This window comes from Hemitrygon akajei, chromosome 2, assembly GCF_048418815.1.
Source record: "Hemitrygon akajei chromosome 2, sHemAka1.3, whole genome shotgun sequence".
NCBI lineage: Eukaryota > Metazoa > Chordata > Chondrichthyes > Myliobatiformes > Dasyatidae > Hemitrygon > Hemitrygon akajei.
Genome location: NC_133125.1, coordinates 211,799,487 through 211,821,362, shown reverse-complemented (window position 1 = coordinate 211,821,362; position 21,876 = coordinate 211,799,487). Strand labels below are relative to the sequence as shown.

Genomic DNA, 21,876 nt, shown 5'->3' with positions numbered 1-21,876 from the left:
GCCATTACACTGGACAGGAAGCTTCAGGAGGAAGTTACCAGGACTGGAGGGATTGGGTCAAAAGGATCTGGATAAGCTGAGGCTATTTCCTTGGAGAGTAGAATGTCGAGGCAATATCCCTTTTCGAGGTATATAGGTTAGGTGTAAACTCATGGTCTTTGTCCCAAAACAAGGGAGTCCAACCAGAGATCATATATTAGAGGTGAGTGGGGAATATTTAACAAGAGATCTGCAGGGCAACCTTCTCACTGTTAGGAAGGTGGGTATATGTAGAATTTGCTGCCAGAAGAAGTTGTAGAAACAGGCATAATTAACAAAATATGTAATAAATTTTTCTAGGTACACGGATAGAAAATGGTTCGAGGGAAATGGAACAAACCCATGGAAACAGAACTTCATCAAGAAGACATCTTAGTCTGGATGGATGAGTTGGGCTGTGGATTAAACATCTGCCAAACCCCTTCCCAGATCATCCTCCTGAGGAATCTCACCCTGGAGCCTGGCTGTGAACTGTTGATGTGATGTCAGGTCAGAGGGCAGTTCATGGTACAGAGAGACTGGATAAGGCTGGACGGTGTGTCCCACTCTGATGGAGCATGTGTGTGTGTGTGTGTGTGTGTGTGTGTGTGTGTGTGTGTGTGTGTGTGTGTGTGTGTGTGTGTGTGTGTGTGTGTGTGTGTGTGTGTGTGTGTGTGTGTGTCTGTCTGTATGTATTCAGGACTATTGCCAGGGATTTTATCTGGGCCCACAGCTTTTGCAGTATCCACTGCTCTCAGCCATTTCTCGATATTACATGGAGTGAATCGGATTGGCTGCATTCTGACATCAGGGACGCTGGGGACTTCTGGAGGAGGCCGAGCTGGATCATCTACTCGGCCCTTCTGGCAGAAGATTGGTGCAAATGCCTCAGCCTTATCTCTTACACAGGTTTGCCTGGCTCTTCTGTCATTGAGGATGGTGATATTTGTAGAGCCTCCTTCTCCAGTGAGGATGTGGCAGGACTAGAGCTTAGATCTGTGGGACCACTTAGCTCTGTCTATTATTTGGGGTGCATGGGGTGTCAGGGAGGGGTAGCACCTCTGATGGGGGAATATGTTGTGTCCTTTTCAGGGCGGTTTGTCCACCTTTGGTCCCCACCTGGCGCTCAGCTCTCACCTTACATGCGACAGCGGCCACACCCCGGGCAACGGCTTCGACAAGCCGTCTAAACCAGGTGAGGGTAGCCAACGGGTCTCAAACCCTCAGTGAGATAGGGAGATGCTTATCCCAGCATGTGAAGACAGGCTCCGGCGGATTGACCGGACGAGACCAAGGGAAGGTCCAACGATCGAGAAGACGGTCTTTGCAAGCATCGTGGAATGTGTGGAGCAGGACAAGACACAGAAGATGTCCTGGTCATCCACTGTGCCTGGTCCCATCTCCAGCCGTCTCGACTCATCTTGCCACTGGATCCAGATGGGAATTGACAGAGAGGCTGACGCCGCGCAACTCTCCCTCACTTAAATCCAAATCAAGCGTTCGTTCATCGATGACGATGGACAAACCCCTATCTGTTACTTGTTGCTTATGGTGTTTGGCATGCAAGTAGTCCTGTATTGTACCTTCACCAGTGTGTTGCCTCATACTGATGTATGCCTGGTATTGTTCTTGGCATGCCCTCCTGCACTCTTCATGGAACCAGGGTTGATCCCCTGGCCTGCAGGTAATGATAGAGTGGGGAATATGCTGGGCCATGAGGTTACAGATTGTAGTTGAGTACAATTCTGCTGCTGCTGATGGCCCACAGTGCCTCACAGGTGCCAGTCTTGGGCTGTTAGATCTGTTTGAAGTCTATCCCATTTAGTGGTAGTGCCACACGGCATGGTGGAGGGTTTCTTCATTATGCAGACAGGATTTAGTCTCCACAAATACTGTGCGGTGGTCACTTGTACCAATGCTGTCATGGACAGATGCTTCCACGGCAGGCAGGTTGGTGAGAATGAGGTCGAATGTGTTTTTCCGTCTTGTTGGTTCCATCAGCTCCTGCTGTAGTCCCAGTCTAGTAGCTATGTCCATTAGGACCCAACCAGCTCGGTCTGTGCTGGTACTACCAAAGCAGTCTTGGTGATGGACATTGACGTCCCCTACCCAGAGTAGCTTCTATACCGTTGCCACCCGCAATGCCTCTTCCAAGTGCTGCTCAACATGACGAAGTACTTATTCATCAGCTGAGGGAGGATGGTACCTGGTAATCACTGGAGGTTTCCTTGCCCATGTTTAACCTGGTGCTGTGAGACTTCATGGGGTCTAGAGTCGATGTTGAGAGCTGCCAGGGAAATTTACTCTCTACCGTATACCACTGTGCCACCATCTCCGCTAGGACTGTCCTGCCAGTGAGACGGTACATACCCAGGAATGGGGATGGTGGAGTTCAGAATGTAAGGTCTGAGTCTGTCAGTACAACTATGTCAGGCTGTTGGTTGACTGGTCTGTGAGACAGCTCTCCCAACTTTGGCACAAGTCCCCAGATCTTACTAAGGAGGACTTTGCAGGGTCAACAGGGCTGGTTTTACAGCTGTCATTTCCAGTGCCTAGGTCAACGCTGGGTTATCCATCCGGGTTCATTCCTTACTATTTTCTCTTTAGCTGATGGTGTATGGGGGATTTCAATATGCAAGTAGATTGGCAAAATCAGGTTGGTGCTGGATTCCAGGAGGGGGATTTTCAAGAGTGCTTGCGAGATGGTTTTTTGGAGCAGCTCATGGTTGAGCCCAATAGGGGATCAGCTATTCTGGATCAAGTGTTGCGCAATGAATCAGAATTGATTATAGAGCTTAAGGAAACAGAACCCTCAAGGGAAAGTGATCATAATATGATTGAATTTACCCTGAATTCTGAGAAGGAGAAGCTGAAGTCAGATGTATCAATATCACAGTGGAGTAAAGAGAATTACAGAGGCATGAGGGAGGAGCTGGCCAGAATTGATTGAAAGAGAACATTGGCAAGGAGGACAGCAGAGCAGCAATGGCTGGAATTTCTGGAAGCAATTCAGAAAGCACAGGATTGATACATCCCAAAGAGGAAGAAGTATTCAAAGGAAAGATGACACAACAGTGGCTAACAAGAGAAGTCAAAGCCAACATAAAAGCTAAAGAGAGGGTATATAATAGAGCAGAAAACAGTGGGAAGTTAGAGGATTGGAAGCTTTTAAAAACAACAGATGACATCTAAAAAGTCATTAAAAAGATAAAGATGGAATACAAAAGTAAGCTAGCCAATAGTATTAAAAGGATGACAAGAGTTACTTCAGATATATAAATTATAAAAGAGAGGTGCCAGTGGATATCAGACCAATTGAAAATGATGGAGGGGCAAACAAATAGTGGAGGAACTGAATTAAGTATTTTACATCAGTCTTCACTGTGGAAGACACTGGCAGGGTGGTGGAAGTTTCAGCTATCAGATCATGAAGTGTGTGAAGTTACCATAACTACAGAGAAGGGTCTTGGGAAACTGAAAAGTCTGAAGGTAGATAATTCACCTGGAGCAGATAGTGTAAGCCTCAGGGTTCTGAAATAGGTGGCTGCAGAGATTGTAGAGGCATTAATAATGACCTTCAAAAATCACTAGATTTTGGAATGGTTCCAGAAGACTGGAAGATTTCAAATGTCACTCCACTCTTCAAGAAAGGAGAGAGGTAGAAGAAAGACCAGTTGATCTGACCTTCATGGTTGGGAAAATGTTGGAGTCAATTATTAAGGTTGAGGTCTTGGGATAATTGGAGGCACATGATAAAATAGGCCATAGTCAGCATGGTTTCCTCAAGGGAAAATCTTGCCTGACAAACCTGCTGGAAGTCTTTGAAGAAATAACAAGCAGGATAGACAAAGAAGAATTGGTTGATGTTGTGAACTTGGATTTTCAGGCCTTTGACAAGATGCCATATATAAGCCTGCTTAACAAGGAAAAGCCCATGGTATTACATGAAAGATTCTGGCATGGATAAAGCAGTGGCTGATTGGCAGGAGGCAAAGAGTGGGAATAAAGGGAGCCTTTTCCAGTTGTCTGCCAGTGACTAGTGGTGTTCCACTGGGGTCTGTGTTGGGACCGATTCTTTTCATATTATATGTCAGTGATTCAGATGATGGAATTGATAGCTTTGTTGTAAGGTCTGCAGCTGATATGAAGACAGGTGGAGGGGCAGGTCGTTGGTAGACGACTGTTTACAAGAAAGGAATGAACAGATTCTATTTCCTAAGAATCCTGAGATCCTTCATTGTGTGCAGCGGGATGTTGGGGACCTTTTATCATCTGTTGTAGTGAACAGGAGAGTGTCAAAGAAGGCTCATGAAAACGATTCCAAGATTGAATGCCTTGTCACATGAAGTGCATCTGATGGCTCTGGGCCTGTGTTCACTGGAGTTTTTGACTAGTTGCTCTATCACATCTTACAATGAATGCTTTAATGTGGTGGTTTGAAAACAGTGAAGCTTGCAACCCTAGCAGGGGGCATACCTGAGTCACAGAGTCTGCAGTCACAGAGATCAGACAGGGTGAGCGTGGCAGGAAGGATGGTGACAACCCCTGTCACCATAGTGATGCCAGTTTTTATCCCCTTTAATGGCATTAATTGCAGAACTACTGTATTAGGATTCAAACTCACGCAATGGCACGTTTGTCCAGCACCAATGGGATGGCTACAGTGGTTCACTTAACAGTCATAAAAATTCATCAGGAACCTACATTTCTCTGTAGTATTTGATATCAGAATCAGAATCAGGTTTATTATCACCAGCATGTGTCTTGATATTTAGGAATCAGATGGCAGAGGGGAAGAAGCTGTTCCTGAATCGCTGAGTGTGCTTCTGTACCTCCTACCTGATGGTAACAATCAGAAAGGGCATACTCTGGGTGCTGGAAGTCCTTAATATGGACACAGCCTTTCCGAGACAAAGCTTCTTGACGATGTCCTGGGTAGTTAATAGGCTAGTACCCAAGATGGAGCCGACTAAATTTACAACCCCCTGCAGCTTCTTCTGGTCCTGTGCATTAGCACCCCTCCTACCCCCCATACCAGACAGTGATGCAGCCTGTCAGAATGCTCTCCATGGTACATCTACAGAAGATTTTGAGTGTATTTTTTGGCATACCAAATCTCTTCAAACTCGTAATTGACATCTGCTGCTACATTCTTCCTGTATTGATGTATGGCTGCGAGTCATGGACCATCACAAATCCAGTGGAAAAGAGAGTCAATGCAGCAGAGATGGGGTTCCTCAGAAGAATGCTCTGCACATCATAGATGGACAGGATAAACAATGAAGAAATTCTACAGAGAATGAAAACAAAACGTATGTTACTTAAGAAAATCAGAAAGCAGCAATCAAAATTCTTTGGACACACCATGCGAACAGAGACAATAGAACATTTAGTTACAACTGGAAAGCTGGAAGGAAAAAGAAGCAGAGGCAGTCAGAGAATGAGAATGACAGACGGATTAACATCATGGTTAGAAACAGGGGGAGGCAACAGATACAATTCGGAGGGTCAGGGACCGTGATGGTTGGAGAGACATGATCACCCATGCCGAACGACAAGGCACCTGAACTAAATTATCTCAATCTGACTGACAACCATTTCTCAATGCTCTCTGTAATTTACTGTTTTCACTTCTGATCCTGTTTTTCTGCCGTGACTCTCCTTATCTGATGATAAACTCTCCTGCCGATCTGCAATCCAAACTCCACCTGTTTATTCAGAGAAATTCAGAAGCCAGCAGAGGAGGACAAAGGGCTTAATTAGGAAAGGGAAAAATGATTATGAGAGAAAGCTGGCAGGGAACATAAAAACTGACTGTAAAAGCTTTTATAGATATGTGAAAAGAAAAAGATTGGTCAAGACAAATCTAGGTCCCTTACAGTCAGAAATAGATGAATTGATCATAGGGAGCAAGGACATGGCAGACCAGTTGAATAACTACTTTGGTTCTGTCTCCACTAAGGAGGACATAAATAATCTTCTGGAAATAGTAGGGGACCGAGGGTCTAGAGAGATGGAGGAACTAAGGGAAATACATGTTAGTAGGGAAGTGGTGTTAGGTAAATTGATGGGATTAAAGGCAGATAGATCCCCAGAGCCAGATGGTCTGCATCCCAGAGTGCTTAAGGAAGTAGCCCAAAAAATAGTGGATGCATTCGTGATAATTTTTCAAAACTCCTTAGATTCTGGATTAGTTCCTGAGGATTGGAGGGTGGCTAATGTAACCCCACTTTTTAAAAAAGGAGGGAGAGAAAACCTGGGGAATTATAGACTGGTTAGTCTGACATCGGTGGTGGAGAAAATGCTAGAGTCGGTTATCAAAGATGTGATAACAGCATATTTGGAAAGAGGTGAAATCATCGGACAAAGTCAGCATGGATTTGTGAAAGGAAAATCATGTCTGACGAACCTTATAGAATTTTTTGAAGATGTAACTAGTAGAGTGGATAGTGGAGAGCCAGTGGATGTGGTATATTTAGATTTTCAAAAGGCTTTTGACAAGGTCCCACACAGGAGATTAGTGTGCAAATTTAAAGCACACAGTATTGGGGGTATGGTACTGATGTGGATAGAGAATTGGTTGGCAGACAGGAAACAAAGAGTGGGAGTAAATGGGACCTTTTCAGAATGGCAGGCAGTGACTAGTGGGGTACCGCAAGGCTCAGTGCTGGGACCCCAGTTGTTTACAATATATATTGATGATTTAGATGAGGGAATTAAATGCAGCATCTCCAAGTTTGCCGATGACACGAAGCTGGGCGGCGGTGTTAGCTGTGAGGAGGATGCCAAGAGGATGCAGGATGACTTGGATAGGTTAGGTGAGTGGGCAAATTCATGGCAAATGCAATTTAATGTGGATAAATGTGAGGTTATCCACTTTGTTGCAAGAACAGGAAAACAGATTATTATCTGAACGGTGGCCGATTAGGAAAGGGGGAGGTGCAATGAGACCTGGGTGTCATTGTACACCAGTCATTGAAGGTGGGCATGCAGGTACAGCAGGCGGTGAAAAAGGTAAATGGTATGTTGGCATTCATAGCAAAAGGATTTGAGTACAGGAGCAGGGAGGTTCTACTGCAGTTGTACAAAGCGTTGGTGACACCACACCTAGAGTATTGTGTGCAGTTTTGGTCCCCTAATCTGAGGAAAGACATTCTTGCCATAGAGGGAGTACAAAGAAGGTTCACCAGATTGATTCCTAGGATGGCAGGACTTTCATATGAAGAAAGACTAGATCTACTAGGCTTATACTCACTGGAATTTAGAAGATTGAGGGGGGATCTTATTGAAACGTATAAAATTCTAAAGGGATTGGACAGGCTAGATGCAGAAAGAATGTTTCCGATGTTAGGGAAGTCCAGAATGAGGGGTCACAGTTTAAGGATAAAGGGGAAGCCTTTTAGGACCGAGATGAGGAAAAACTTCTTCACACAGAGAGTGGTGAATCTGTGGAATTCTCTGCCACAGGAAACAGTTAAGGCTGGTTCATTGGCTATATTTAAGAGGAAGTTAGATATGGCCCTTGTGGCTAAAGGGATCGGGGGTATGGAGAGAAAGCAGGTACAGGGTTCTGAGTTGAATGATCAGCCATGATCATACTGAATGGCGGTGCAGGCTCAAAGGGCCGAATGGCCTACTCCTGCACCTATTTTCTATGTTTTCTATGTTACCTTTGATCCAGTGAGCTTCACTTTGCTGACTGAACACGTCCACAGTCTAATCACTGCACCGACTGTCATATCGTAACCTCTCAGTGACCTTCTCCCTTGGTCTAATTTTACCATAATTTCCCAAAATATAAGCACCTTGTTTAAACATATTACACACTTTCCCAATTCTCATGATTCCCAGAGATCCCTCCCTCAGACATCACTGCCTGACACTGTGTGGTGTGATTGTCACTTGCCTCTTATCAGCCCAGGCCTGGATATTGTCCAGGTCTTGCTGCATTTGTGTTGTGGGCTGCTTCATTACCTGAGGGGTGGCAGATGGTGCTGAACATTGTGTCGTCATCAGTGACCATCCCGACCTCTGACCTTACGATGGACAGAAGGTCGTTGATGAAGCAGCTGAGGGTGTTTGGGCCGAGGACTCTGTCCTGAGGAGTTCCTGCAGAGATGTCCTGTGGCTGAGATGATCGGCTCCAAACACCACAACCATCGTCTTTGTGCCGGGGATGACACACAGATTCCCACTGATTCCCCCATTATTCCTTCACTTGCACTATTTATTTTATCATTCATAGTGATGTTATGCCTTTGGTGTCAAAGTGGTCATTGTGATGAGCTTAGTGTGGTAGTGTAGTGGTAGTGCTTTTAGCTCTCACTTTCAGCTTCCACCACGGGCTGGTAGTTGTGTGAAATGGAGAGCTGAATGTGTAAGTTTCTCCCTGCCAATACAGTGCCTCTCCAACAGCAAGTCTTCTGTAGCAAGTCCATCACCGTCCTTATCAACTCCAGAGACATTCCATCCTCAGCCAAAAAAACTCATAATTCCCACACCCCACACTGCTCGGTTTTACCTCCTCCCCAAGATCCACAAGCCTGACTGTCTCCGTAGACCCATCGTTTCGGACTGCTCCTGCCCCACTAAACTTGTATCTGCCTACCTGGACTCCATTTTGTCACCCATAGTTCAGTCCTTCCCCACCTACATCTGGGATACATCCCATGCCCTCCACCTCTTCAATAACTTCCTGCTCCCCGGTCCTGACCGCTTCATTTTCACTACGGATGTCCAATCCTTATACACTTCCATTCCCCATCAAGAAGGCCTCAAAGCCCTCCGCTACTTTCCTGACAATAGACCTCACCAGTTCCCCAACACCACCACACTCCTCCGGTTGGCGGAACTGGTACTCACACTTAATAACTTCTCTTTTGGCTCTTCCCACTTTCTTCAGACCAAGGGTGTAGCTCTGGGCACTCACATGGGCCCCAGCTATGCCTGTCTCTTTGTGGGTTATGTGGAACAGTCTATGCTCCAAATCTATACTGGTACTGCTCCCCAACTTTTCCTTTGCTACATTGACGACTACATTGGTGCTGCTTCCTGCACCCATGCTGAGCTCGTCAATTTCATCGACTTTGCCTCTAACTTCCAACCAGCCCTCAGATTCACTTGGTTCATCTCGGACACTTCTCTCCCCTTTCTCGATCTCTCAGTCTCCATCTCTGGAGACAGACCGTCCACTGATATCTTCTATAAACTTACTGACTCTCATAACTACCTCGACTATATTTCTTCACACCCTGCCAAATGTAAAAATGCTATTCTCTATTCCCAGTTCCTCTGTCTCCACCGCATCTGCTCCCAGGATGAGGCTTTCCGTTCCAGGACATCTCAGATGTCCTCTTTCTTTAAGGATTGTGGTTTCCCTTCTGCCGTCATCAATGATGCCCTCACCCGCATCTCCTCCATTTCCCGCACTTCGGCCCTCACCCCATCCTCCCGTCACCACAACAGGGACCGTGTTCCCCTTGTCCTCACCTACCACCCCACCAGTCTCCAGATCCGGCACATTATCCTCAGCAACTTCCACCACCTTCAACGGGACCCCACCACTAAGCACATCTTTCCCTCTCTACCCCTCTCCGCTTTCTGCAGGGTTCGTTCCCTCCACGACTGCCTGGTCCACACGTCCCTCCCCACAGATCTCCCACCGGGCACTTATCCCTGCAAGCGCAAGGGCTACACCTGATCCTACACCTCCTTTCTTATCACTATTCAGGGCCCCAAACAGTCCTCCCAGGTGAGGCAACACTTCACTTCTCAGTCTGTTGGGGTCATCTATTGCATCCGGTGCTCCCGGTGCGGCCTCCTCTACATCAGCGAGACCCGACGCAGGTTGGGGGACCGCTTCGTCGAGCACCTCCGCTCCGTCCGCCACAACAGACAGGATCTCCCGGTTGCCACCCACTTCAACTCTGCTTCACATTCCCATTCGGATATGTCCATACATGGCCTCCTTCTACTGCCATGATGAGGCCAAACTTCGGCTGGAGGAACAACATCTCATATACCGTCTAGGTAGTCTCCAGCCCCTTGGTATGAACATCTAATTCTCCAACTTACGGTAATTCCCTCCCTCTCCCTTCCCCCATCCCACCTTCACTCTCTCTCCTCTTCTAGCTGCCTATCACCTCTCTCATGATTCTGCCTTCTTCTACTACCCAGAGTGCTTTCCGCTTACATTCCTTCTTCACCTCTCCTGCCTATCCCCTCCCCCACCCATTGATCTTTCCCCTTACTGGGTTTTCACCTGGCACCTACCAGCCTTCTCCTTCCCACCCTCCCCCACCTTCTTTATAGGGCCCTGCCCCCTCCCTCTTCAGTCCTGACGAAGGGTCTCGGCCCGAAACGTTGACTGTTCATTTCCACAGCTGCTCCCTGACCTGCTGAGTTCCTCCAGCTTGTTTTATGTGTTGCTTTGACCCCAGCATCTGCAGTGTACTTTGTGTTTAAGTCTCATGTAGTGCCCCTCGCTGGTGACACACAGAAACTAAACTCCTTTCAGACTAAGGCTGAACAACAGGGAAGAGGTCTGGCCCCTGCAAATGTAGCTCGCAGGCTGTCCGGTGGCTGGACACGCCCTGGTGCTCATGAACCAGATCCCCAGCCTTGTGGGCAGCCTCAGGAAAAACGAAGAACATCTGGAGTGGAGCCCGAATTGCGGCTGGACGTCATTGAACATCCTTCCGGCAGCTCCTGCAGCCAAGCTGGTGCCAAACGGATTGCTTCATAAGCTCTTCTTTGGTGAGGCCGAGAGGGGGATCTTAACAACTGGACTCATAGGATCTCCATACCTTCTGCACAGACTTGTGATGATCATCACCATCACCCATGGTCCTTCCAGACAGATGAATGCCAACAAAGTATGTCTTTGCACTGCACTGCTGCTTCGAAGTGACTCATTTCACATCATATAAAACAGAGATAACAAACCCGATTCTGATTCTGTTTCTGCAGGCCCAGTGACCTGTCTGATCCGACCTCTCCCAACCAAGTGTGTAAACCCCTCCCAACAGCCCGATAATCTCTCCATCTGTCCGTCAGATCACCCCAGCCCCTGCACAACTCCTCTCCTCCACAACAGTGGGATGTTACATAAGACAGGACCCTCAAGTGAGATCAGGGGTCCTACGGGGAGTGACATTTCAGCCTCCCTCTCAAAATGAGACATTTGACCTGCCGCCCTCAGTGCTGATGTTCCTGTTTCTGGTGATCTCAGTGTCATTGAGTCATTCAGCATGGAAACTGCTGCTGGAAGATCATCAGCTTAGAGAGGGACGATCTTTGGTCGGCCCAAAATCTGTTGGTCTCTCAGCACAGCGAGATGTCCGTCCGGGAATGCCGCCAGCTGGCACAGTCCAGGCGACAGAAGGACGTGCTGAGGGATGAACTAAATCTCAGTGTAGCCAAAGCAAAAATTCTGTGGAAAAAGACCTTAATTGAGGCTCCTTCTGCTACCAGACATGGAGGGGTTAATTCAAGTGGCGAAGCTCCACAAACATTGAAAAGTTGCATCACCTCTGAGGCAACCTGAGTGACAATGGTGCAGTGAGTCAGGAACATCGAAAAACCTACAGCACAGTACAGGCCTTTCGGCCCACAAAGCTGTGCCAAACTTGTCCTTACCTTAGAAATTACCTAGGGTTACCCATAACTCTGTATTTTTCTAAGCTCCATGTACCTATCCAGGAGGCTCTTAAAAGACCCTGTTGTATCCGCCTCCACCACCATCGCTGGCAGCCCGTTGCACGCACTCACCACTCTCTGCGTAAAAAACTTACCTGACATCTCCTCTGTATCTGCTTCCGAGCTCCTTAAAACTGCGCCCTCTCACGCTAGCCATTTCAGCCCTGGGCCTGACTATCCACACGATCAATGCCTCTCATCATCTTATACAACTGTATAAATATGACTGAATGTTTTGACCAGATGGCACTCAGAATGTAAAACAGTTTTCACATCAGGTTTAATACTTTTATTACGAATAAAGCTCAGATACAGGCCCTTTCATCACCAAGTCTCATCAACCATAAACCACACACATGTACTAATCCCACACTGCAGATCCCACATTGGCCTCATCGGTCACCTCATTTCTGGAGTGGAATCCAGTCATCCTCAACACCGGGAAGCTGCTAGAGAAGGCACATTTCCCTGTGTAAGGAAAGAGTTAATTGTGATTACTCCCTGGTACAAGCCAAAATAAAATGGAAGTTTGAAGACAAAATGGCCTCTGGTTAGAATGTGATAATGGCCTATTTTCCCTCATATTGACCAGTGTCTTGCCTCAATGTTGAACGCACATCATTAAGATGAAATACTGACAAAGAAAGTTTTCCTCTTTACATACCTGTTGTTGTCTTCTTCCAAAATTATGTGTCTGGGCTGAAGGTTGTAAGAGATAAGAGGGTGCAGCAGGTCCCACCAAGATATGGAAGAATACTGGGCTGATAATTATTTAAAAACGCAAACACGAGGAAATCTGCAGATGCTAGAAATTCAAGCAACACACACAAAATGCTGGTGGAACACAGCAGGCCAGGCAGCATCTATAGGAAGAAGTACAGTCAACGTTTTGGGCCGAGACCCTTCGTCAGGACTAACTGAAAGAAGAGATAGTAAGAGATTTGAAAGTGGGAGGGGGAGGGGGAGATCCGAAATGATAGGAGAAGACAGGAGGGGGAGGGATGAAGCTAAGAGCTTGAAATTGATTGGCAAAAGGGATACAGAGCTGGAGAAGGGAAAGGATCCTGGGACGGGAGGCCTAAGGAGAAAGAAAGGGGGAGGGAAGCACTAGAGGGAGATGGAGAGCAGACAAGGAGTGCTTGTGAGAGGGACTCAGAGCCCCAGACAGTCCTTCCAGGAGAGGCAACACTTCACCTGTGAGTCGACTGGTGTGGTATACTGCGTCCGGTGCTCCCGGTGTGGCCTTTTATATATTGGTGAGACCCGACGCAGACCGGGAGACCGTTTCGCTGAACAACTACGCTCTGTCCGCTAGAGAATGCAGGATCTCCCACTGGCCACACATTTTAATTCCACGTTGCAATCCCATTCGGATATGTCTATCCATGGCCTCCTCTGCTGTCAAGATGAAGCCACACTCAGGTTGGAGGAACAGCACCTTATATACCGGCTGGGTAGCCTCCAACCTGATGGCATGAACATTGACTTCTCTAATTCTGTTAATGCCCCTCCTCCCCTTCTTACCCCATCCCTGATATATTTAGTTTTTTCCCCTCCTTTTTTTCTCTCTTTCTGCCCATCACTCTGCCTGCTCTCCATCTCCGTCTGGTGCTCCCTTCCCCCTTTCTTTCTCCTGAGGCCTCCCGTCCCATAATCCTTTCCCTTCTCCAGCTCTGTATCCCTTTTGCCAATCACCTTTCCAGCTCTTAGCTTCATCCCACCCCCTCCGGTCTTCTCCTATCATTTTGGATCTCCCCCCTGCCCCTCCCCTTCCCAAATCTCTTACTAACTCTTCTTTCAGTTGGTCCTGATGAAGGGTCTCGGCCCGAAATGTTGACTGTACTTCTCCCTTTAGATTCTGCCTGGCCTGCTGCATTCCACCAGCATTTTGTGTGTGGGCTGATAATTATGTTATGATTTGAAGGAATTTTAAATGGTGTTAAAAGGGTACATCCTTTGTGGAGTTTTGTCTGTGGCTGGGTCACAGGCATGATCAATCGACAGGGGCCACAAACAATGCCACCTATGGCAATCAGTCTCTGCTTTTCCTTTGAATTCATCATGAGCAGCGTGGCGGGAGCCTGCTGCACAGGCAACAGCTTGTGTACCGTATCATACAGCCCCGTCTTGCGCACCGGCATGTGAAAGATAGGATACACAGGCAACAGCTTGTGTACCGTATCATACAGCCCCGTCTTGCGCACCGGCATGTGAAAGATAGGATACACAGGCAACAGCTTGTGTACCGTATCATACAGCCCTGTCTTGTACATCGGCATGTGAAAGATAGGAAGCAAATTCCATGGTCGACCTCGACCAACAGAACGCCTCTCTTATTGTAACTTACAGGTTTTTTAAAACCTTGCACTGTACTGCTGTCACTAAAACATTTCGCAGCCTAACAATGATAAAGCTGATTGTGATTCTCATTCTCACTTCCTTTCTTGCCTTGACAATATCCTTTCAAAACACAGTTTCTACAGGTGGCAGGGACCTTCCCACATCCCCCTTATCCCTCACCTTTCACAAAAGCTGTCCACATTTCTTTGGGGCATTGGGATGTGCAATAAATACTGGCCCCATGATGCTATAAGACCATAAGATATAAGAACAAAATTAGATCATTTGGCCCACCAAGTCTGCCCAGTCATTCAATCCTGGCTGATTTATTACCCCTCTCAACCTCATTCTCTTGCCTTCTCCCAGTAACCTTTGACACCCTGACTATTCAAGAACTTACCAACCTCCGCTTTAAATAAACTCAGTGACTTGCCTTCCACAGCCATCTACGGCAATGAATTTCTCAGATTCACTACCCCCTGGCTAAAGGAATTCCTTTATGTTTTGAATTGATGCCCCTCTATTCTGAGGCTGTGCCCTTTTGGGCCTAGACTCACTTATTATAGGAAATACCGCCAGTCTGGTTCAACACGTGTGTGGATGAGGCCCACATGGTGTGACAACCTCCCAGGATGGGACGCCAAAGGCAGTGTAGGAAACAGCAGGTGTCCATGCTGGGTTGGGAGATGACCCCTCCCATTGGCTCTGCTCTCCGCCCGGTGCGAGGCGAGCTGATTTGCGTTCGTCTGCTGAACCGGTGTGGGATGAGGAACTGCTGAGTGCTTGTTCTTGGAGACACATGGCTCAAGGCCAGCATCCCATGCACCAACAACCTACAGGCCATGCCACTCACAGACCTGGGGTGAATTATTTGTTGCGACTGTGTTTTCCTGCTAGTGTACTGACATGTGCATTGTGCTGTGTGTGACTGTCTGTTCCGTTTTGCAGAGAATGCCATTTCAATCGGCTGTATTCTTGTGTAAGGCTGAATGACAATGAATGGAATTTGAAACTGCTCACTCTTTCCACTGCTGAACCCTCGATGACGAGCCAGTGTGTGATCTTCTTACTCCCGGATGGGGTGGGGTGGGGTGATGTGAGAAGCTGGGATTTGACGGGCAGAGGAGGCTGAGGAAGAAGGACTCTGACAGGAGAGGACAGTGGACCTTGGAAGAAAGGGAAAGAAGTGGGAAACCAGGGGGAGGAGATCAGCAGGTCATGTCACTGGGAGAAGGCCATCAGAATACAGGAAATAGAGAGATAGATAGATACTTTATTCATCCCCATGGGGAAATTCAACATTTTTTCCAATGTCCCATACACTTATTGTAGCAAAACTAATTACATACAATATTTAACTCAGTAAAAATATGATATGCATCTAAAATCACCCTCTCAAAAAGCATTAATAATAGCTTTTAAAAAGTTCTTAAGTAGTTTACTTAAATACATTGAGTCCTAACCCCGGTACTTTAACATATCTTACTCCTGGCGGTTGAATTGTAAAACCGAATGGCATTGGGGAGTATTGATCTCTTCATCCTGTCTGAGGAGCATTGCATCGATAGCAACCTGTCGCTGAAACTGCTTCTCTGTCTCTGGATGGTGCTATGTAGAGGATGTTCAGGGTTTTCCATAATTGACCGTAGCCTACTCAGCGCCCTTCGCTCTGCTACCGATGTTATACTCTCCAGTACTTTGCCCATGACAGAGCCCGCCTTCCTTACCAGCTTATTAAGACGTGAGGCGTCCCTCTTCTTAATGCTGCCTCCCCAACACGCCACCACAACGAAGAGGGCGCTCTCCACAACTGACCTATAGAACATCTTCAGCATCTCACTACAAACATTGAATGACGCCAACCTTCTAAGGAAGTACAGTCGACTCTGTGCCTTCCTGCACAAGGCATCTGTGTTGGCAGTGCAGTCTAGCTTCTCGTCTAACTGTACTCCCAGATACTTGTAGGTCTTAACCTGCTCCACACATTCTCCATTAATGATCACTGGCTCCATATGAGGCCTAGATCTCCTAAAGTCCACCACCATCTCCTTGGTCTTGGTGATATTGAGACCCAGGTAGTTTGAGTTGCACCATATCACAAAGTCCTGTATCAGTTTCCTATACTCTTCCTCCTGTCCATTCCTGACACACCCCACTATGGCCGTGTCATCAGCGAACTTCTGCACATGGCAGGACTCCGAGTTATATTGGAAGTCTGATGTGTACAGGCTGAACAGGACCGGAGAGAGCACGGTCCCCTGCGGCGCTCCTGTGCTGCTGACCACTGTGTCAGACCTACAGTCTCCCAACCACACATACTGAGGTCTATCTGTCAAGTAGTCCACTATCCAATCCACCATGTGAGAGTCTACTCCCATCTCCGTTAGTTTGTGCCTTAAGATCTTGGGCTGGATGGTGTTAAAGGCACTAGAGAAGTCCAGGAATGTAATCCTCACAGCACCACTGACTCCATCCAGGTGAGAGAGGGATTTGTGCAGCAAATACGTGATAGCATCCTCCACTCCCACCTTCTCCTTATACGTAAACTGAAGAGGATCCCGGGCGTGCCTGGTTTGTGGCCTCAGATTCTGTATTATCAGCCGCTCCATGGTCTTCATCACGTGCGACGTCAAGGGAACAGGTCTGAAGTCATTCAACTCCTTTGGTTGTGGTTTCTTCGGTACCGGGACAATACAGGATGTTTTCCACTGTCTGGGTACTCTTCTCTGCTCCAGGCTCATGTTGAAGATGCGCTGTAGTGGTTCTCCCAGCTCAGTCGCACAGGCCCTCAGTAATCGTGGGGATACTCCATCCGGTCCAGCCGCCTTGCTGGTACAGATCTTCCTCAGTTGACCTTCCACCTGTGCAGCCGTAATCCTGGGCGTGGGCAAGGTCTCCTGTGAGTGGCTATTTTTCTGTGAGGGAAGTAAGAGGGAGGACGAGTAGAAAGACAAGCCTGGTGTGGAGTTCTGCGGTGAGGATGAGATTGTGCTGTCGAACCTATTGAAGAAGTTGTTCAGCTGGTTCGCTTTCTCCACATCTCCACTTATGTTTGCCCCCCGCTTTGCACCGCATCCGGTGATGATCTTCATCCCATCCCACACAAATCAAAAGGAGATAAACAATGTGGCCGTGAACCTGTACCTGTGGTGTGCTGTTCTGTGAGCTAAACAGATTCTACCATTTACCTGCGCACTATTCCCAGTCCTGATGAAGGGTCTTGGCACGAAACATCGACAGTTTATTCATTTCCTTAGATTCTGCCTGGCATCCAGCACTTTGTGTATTACTCTGGATTTCCAGCAACTGCAGAATCTCTGGTTTTGTTTCATAGAACATTACAGCACAGAAACAGGCCTTTTGGCCCTTCTTGGCTGTACCGAACCATTTTTCTGCCTAGTCCCACTGACATGCACCTGGACCATATCCCTCCATACCCCTCTCATCCATATACCTGTCCAATGTTTTCTTAAATGTTAAAAGTGAGCCTGCGTTCACCACTTCAGCTGGCAGCTCATTCCACAGTCCCACCGCTCTCTGTGTGATGAAGCCCCCCCTAATGTTCCCTTTATACACAGAGAATTGAAACTTCGATTCTAACTAATCTGAAAAGGAGGATGTTCTTGAAATGTTGATAAATTAACAAGTTTAACTGTAAGAAACAAAGTTTGCGTGTCTGTGGACCCTGCTCCGTCCCTATCACTAGTATGCTTTCACTTTCCCCGACACGCCTTGGCCAGTGGAGAAGCGGCTGCTCCCGGGTTTGATCGGGTGAGTGGGGCTGGGGAGGCGCCTGGACAAAGAGGGTCACCTTCAAGTTTCCCAGCGGGGCTCCGTGAAAGGGAGACCCGCGGTCTCCCCCCGAAGGTGGCTCTGGCCGAGACTTCGCTTCGTTTGCAGAGCTGGGAGCTGCCCAGTGTCAGGGAGGCGGAAGTCGGGCACTAGATTGTGCAGAGATCGCGGCGCAGAGTTTCAGTCTGGGCTGGGAGGATTTTCGCTGAGAAGCCACGATGGGGTGCGGAGCTTCCCGTTCGCGGCGCTGATCCACTCGGTGACTGGGAAGAGCGGGTGGAAGGGCTTTTAACCTGTAAAGTGGTAAGAGTTGAGGAGTTGTAGTGAGTGGGGGAGGGTGGTGATACTGCGCAGACTCCAACGTTTCGGTTCAGGAGCACCGCAGTAAAAAAACAAGTAACTTCAGTCGGGCTGGCGAGAGAGTGGGAACAAAGTTGTTTTTTAAATGAACATAAAAAGAAAGTTTATTTAAATCAAATATAAAAGGAAGAAACAGTGCAAAGATTTTATAGCACACACACAAAATGCCGCAGGAAGTCAGGAAGAAACTATGGAGGGGAGTACAAAGTCGACGGTTCGGGGCTGATACCCTTCATCAGGGCGGGAATAGAAGAGACCAGAAGCCCGAATATATAAGTGGGGTGCGGGGAGAGTGAGGAGTACAAGCTAGCAGGTGGGAGGAAAGGTGGATGTGTGGGTTAGGGACGGAGACGGGACAAAATAAGAAACTACGAGATGATTGGACCATTTCCGATACCCCTTCCTTGATATATCTGCCTGTCCCTGGGGACAGATTACCTACTAATCTATTACAAACACACGGACTCTCATCGCTACCTGGACCGTACCTCCTCCCACCCTATTGTAAAAATGCTGTCCCCTTCCCTCAATTCCTCTGTCTCCGCAGTATCTGCTCTCAGGATGAGGCTTTTCATTCCAGAACAACTGAACTTGCTCAGGTGTCAGATCTCTCAGTGAGAGAGCACTTTGGAGATAGTGATTACAATTCTATCTCCTTTACCATAGATTCAGAAAGGGACAGGAATAGACAAGTTAGGAAAGCATTTAATTGGAATAAAGGGAAATATGAGGCTACCAGGCATGAACTTGGAAGCATAACTTGGAAACAAATGTTCTCAGGGAAACGTACGGAAGAAATGTGGCAAATGGTCAGGGGTTATTTGCATGGAGTTCTGCACATGTACTTTCCAATGAGACAGGGAAAGGATGGTAGGGTACAGGAACCATGGTGTTCAAAGGCTGTTGTAAATCCAGTCAAGAAGAAAAGAAGAGCTTACAAAAGGTTCAAAAAACCAGGTCATGATGGAGATCTAGAAGATTATAAGGCTAGCAGGAAGGAGCTTAAGAATGAAATTAGGAGAGCCAGAAGGGGTTATGAGAAGGCCTTGGCAGACAGGATTAAGGAAAACCCCAAGGCATTCTACAAGCTTGTGAAGAGCTGGAGAATAAAACGTGAGAGAATAGGACCAATCAAGTGTGACAGTGGAAAAGTGTCTATGGAACTGGAGGAGGTAGTGGAGGTACTTAATGAATACTTTGCTTTAGTATTCACTACGGAAAGCGATATTGGAGACTGTAGGGATGACTTACAGTGGACTGAAAAGCTTGAGCATGTAGATATTAAGGAAGAGGATGTGCTGGAGCTTTTGGAAAGCATCAAGTTGGATAAGTCACCAGGACCAGACGAGATGTACCCCAGGCTACTGTGGGAGGCGAGCGAGGAGATTGCTGAGCCTCTGGTGATGATCTTTGCATCATCAATGGGGATGGGAGAGGTTCCGGAGTATTGGAGATTTGCGGATGTTGTTCCCTTATTCAAGAAAGGGAGTAGAGATAGCCTAGGAAATTATACACTAGTGAGTTTTACTTCAGTAGTTGGTAAATTGATGGAGAAGATCCTGAGAGGCAGGATTTATGAACATTTGGAGAGGCATAATATGATTAGTAATAGTCAGTATGGCTTTGTGAAAAGCAGGTCGTGCCTTATGAGCCTGGTTGAATTTTTTGAGGATGTGAATAAACACATTGATGAGGGTTGAACAGGAAATGTAGTGTATATGGATTTCAGCAAGGCATTTGATAAAGTACCCCATCCAAGGCTAATTGAGAAAGTAAGGAGGTATGGGATCCAAGAGGACGTTGCTTTGTGGATCCAGAACTGGCATGCCCACAGAAGACAAAGAGTGGTTGTATTTGGGTCATATTCTGCATGGAGGTCAGTGACCAGTGGTGTGCCTCAGGGATTTGTTCTGGGACCCCTACTCTTAGTGATTTTTATAAATGGTCTGGATGAGGAAGTAGAAGGATGGGCTAGTAAATTTTCTGATGACACAAAGGTTGGGGTGTTGTGGATAGTATGGAGGGCTGTCAGAGGTTACAACGAGACAATGATAGGATGCAAAACTGGGCTGAGAAGTGGCAGATGGAGTTCAACCCAGATAAGAGTGAGGTGGTTCATTTTGGTAGGTCAAATGTGATGACAGAATACAGTATTAACGGTGAGACTCCTGGCAGTGTGGGGGATCAGAGGGATCTTGGTGTCCGAGTCCATAGGACACTCAAAGCTGCTACTCAGCTTGACTCTGTGGTTAAGAAGGCATACAGTGCGTTGGCCTTCATCAATTAAGGGATTGAATTTAAGAGCCGAGAGGTAATGTTGCAGCTATATAGGACCCTGGTCAGACCCCACGGTGCTCAGTTCTGGTTGCCTCACTACAGGAAGGATGAGAAAAACATAGAAAGGGTGCAGAGGAGATTTACAAGGATGTTGCCTGGATTGGGGAGCTGCTTTATGAGAATAGGTTGAGTGAACTTGGCCTTTTCTCCTCGGAGTGATGGAGGATGAGAGGTGACCTGATAGAGGTGTACAAGATGATGAGAGGCATTGATCATGTAGATAGTCAGAAGCTTTTTCCCAGTGCTGAAATTGCTAGCAGAAGAGGGCACAGTTTTAAGGTTCTTAGGAGCGGGTACAGAGGAGATGTCAGGGGTAAGGGTTTTTATGCAGAGAGAGGTGACTGCGTGGAATGGGCTGCTGGTGGTGGAGGCGGATACGATAGGGTCTTTTAAGAGACTTCTTGATAGCTACATGCAGCTCTGAAAAATAGAGGGCTATGGGTAACCCTGGGTAATTCTAATGTAAGGACATGTTCGGCACAGCTTTGTGGGCCGAAGGGCCTGTATTGTGCTGTTGGTTTTCCATGTTTCTATATTTCGTAACAAAGGAGATGTCCTCCATCTTAAAAGAACTGGGATTTTCTTCCTCACCATCAATGCTGCCATCAACCACATCTCTTTTATTTCACACACGTCTGCTCTCACTCCATCCTCCTGCCACCATATCAGGGATAGGGTTCCTTTTGTCCTCACCTACCACCCCACCAGCCACCGCAACCAGCATATAATTCTCCATAACTTCCACCATCTCCAATGAGATCGCACCACAAAACACATCTTTCCCTACCCCCTCTCCCACAATTTCTGCTCTCTGCAGGGATCCCTTATCTATTACAAGACTCCCTTATCTATTTGTCCCTCCCCACTGCTATCCCTCCTGGCACTGATCCTTGCAAGCAGAACAAGTGCTACACCTGCTCCCTCACTACCCTTGAGGGCCCCAAACAGTCCTTCCAGGTGAGGCCACACTTCACCTGTGAGTCCATCTGGGTCATATATTTTGTCCAGTACGCTCAGTGTGGCCTTCTGTGTATCAGTGACACCCAACACAGACAGGGAGACTGTTTCACTGAGCGGGATCTCCCAACAGCCACCCATTTTCATTCCACTTCCCATTTCAGTTCCGGTATGACCATCCGTGGCCTCCTACACTGTCGTGATGAGGCCGCTAATTTTTGGACCTTTGCTGTTTCCTAGCCTTTTGCCCTCCCTCTCTGATATCACTGTTGCCCATCTCTTCCCCTTGATAAAAATAATGCCTTTTGTTTTCAGCAAACATGCTGTGATAGAAAGTGAATGGCGATGGATTTGTAAAGTTAGAAAAACAAATGC

At 47.3% G+C, this 21,876-nt stretch overlaps 2 protein-coding genes across 2 annotated transcripts in view; one reads left to right on the top strand and one right to left on the bottom strand.

The window, feature by feature from the left end:
- LOC140722250 (nuclear factor 7, brain-like) overlaps positions 1-13,994 on the bottom strand; it is a 50,277-nt gene extending 36,283 nt beyond the window's left edge. Inside the window, exon 1 of the mRNA XM_073037039.1 lies at positions 13,731-13,994. Coding sequence (XP_072893140.1) covers positions 13,731-13,994 — 264 coding nt within the window. The remainder of the gene's footprint in view (positions 1-13,730) is intronic.
- A 3,781-nt stretch (positions 13,995-17,775) lies between these two features.
- The window catches only part of LOC140720513 (butyrophilin subfamily 1 member A1-like), a 52,661-nt gene continuing 48,560 nt past the window's right edge, over positions 17,776-21,876 (top strand). Inside the window, exon 1 of the mRNA XM_073035360.1 lies at positions 17,776-18,150. The gene's annotated coding sequence lies outside the window, so the exon portion shown is untranslated. The remainder of the gene's footprint in view (positions 18,151-21,876) is intronic.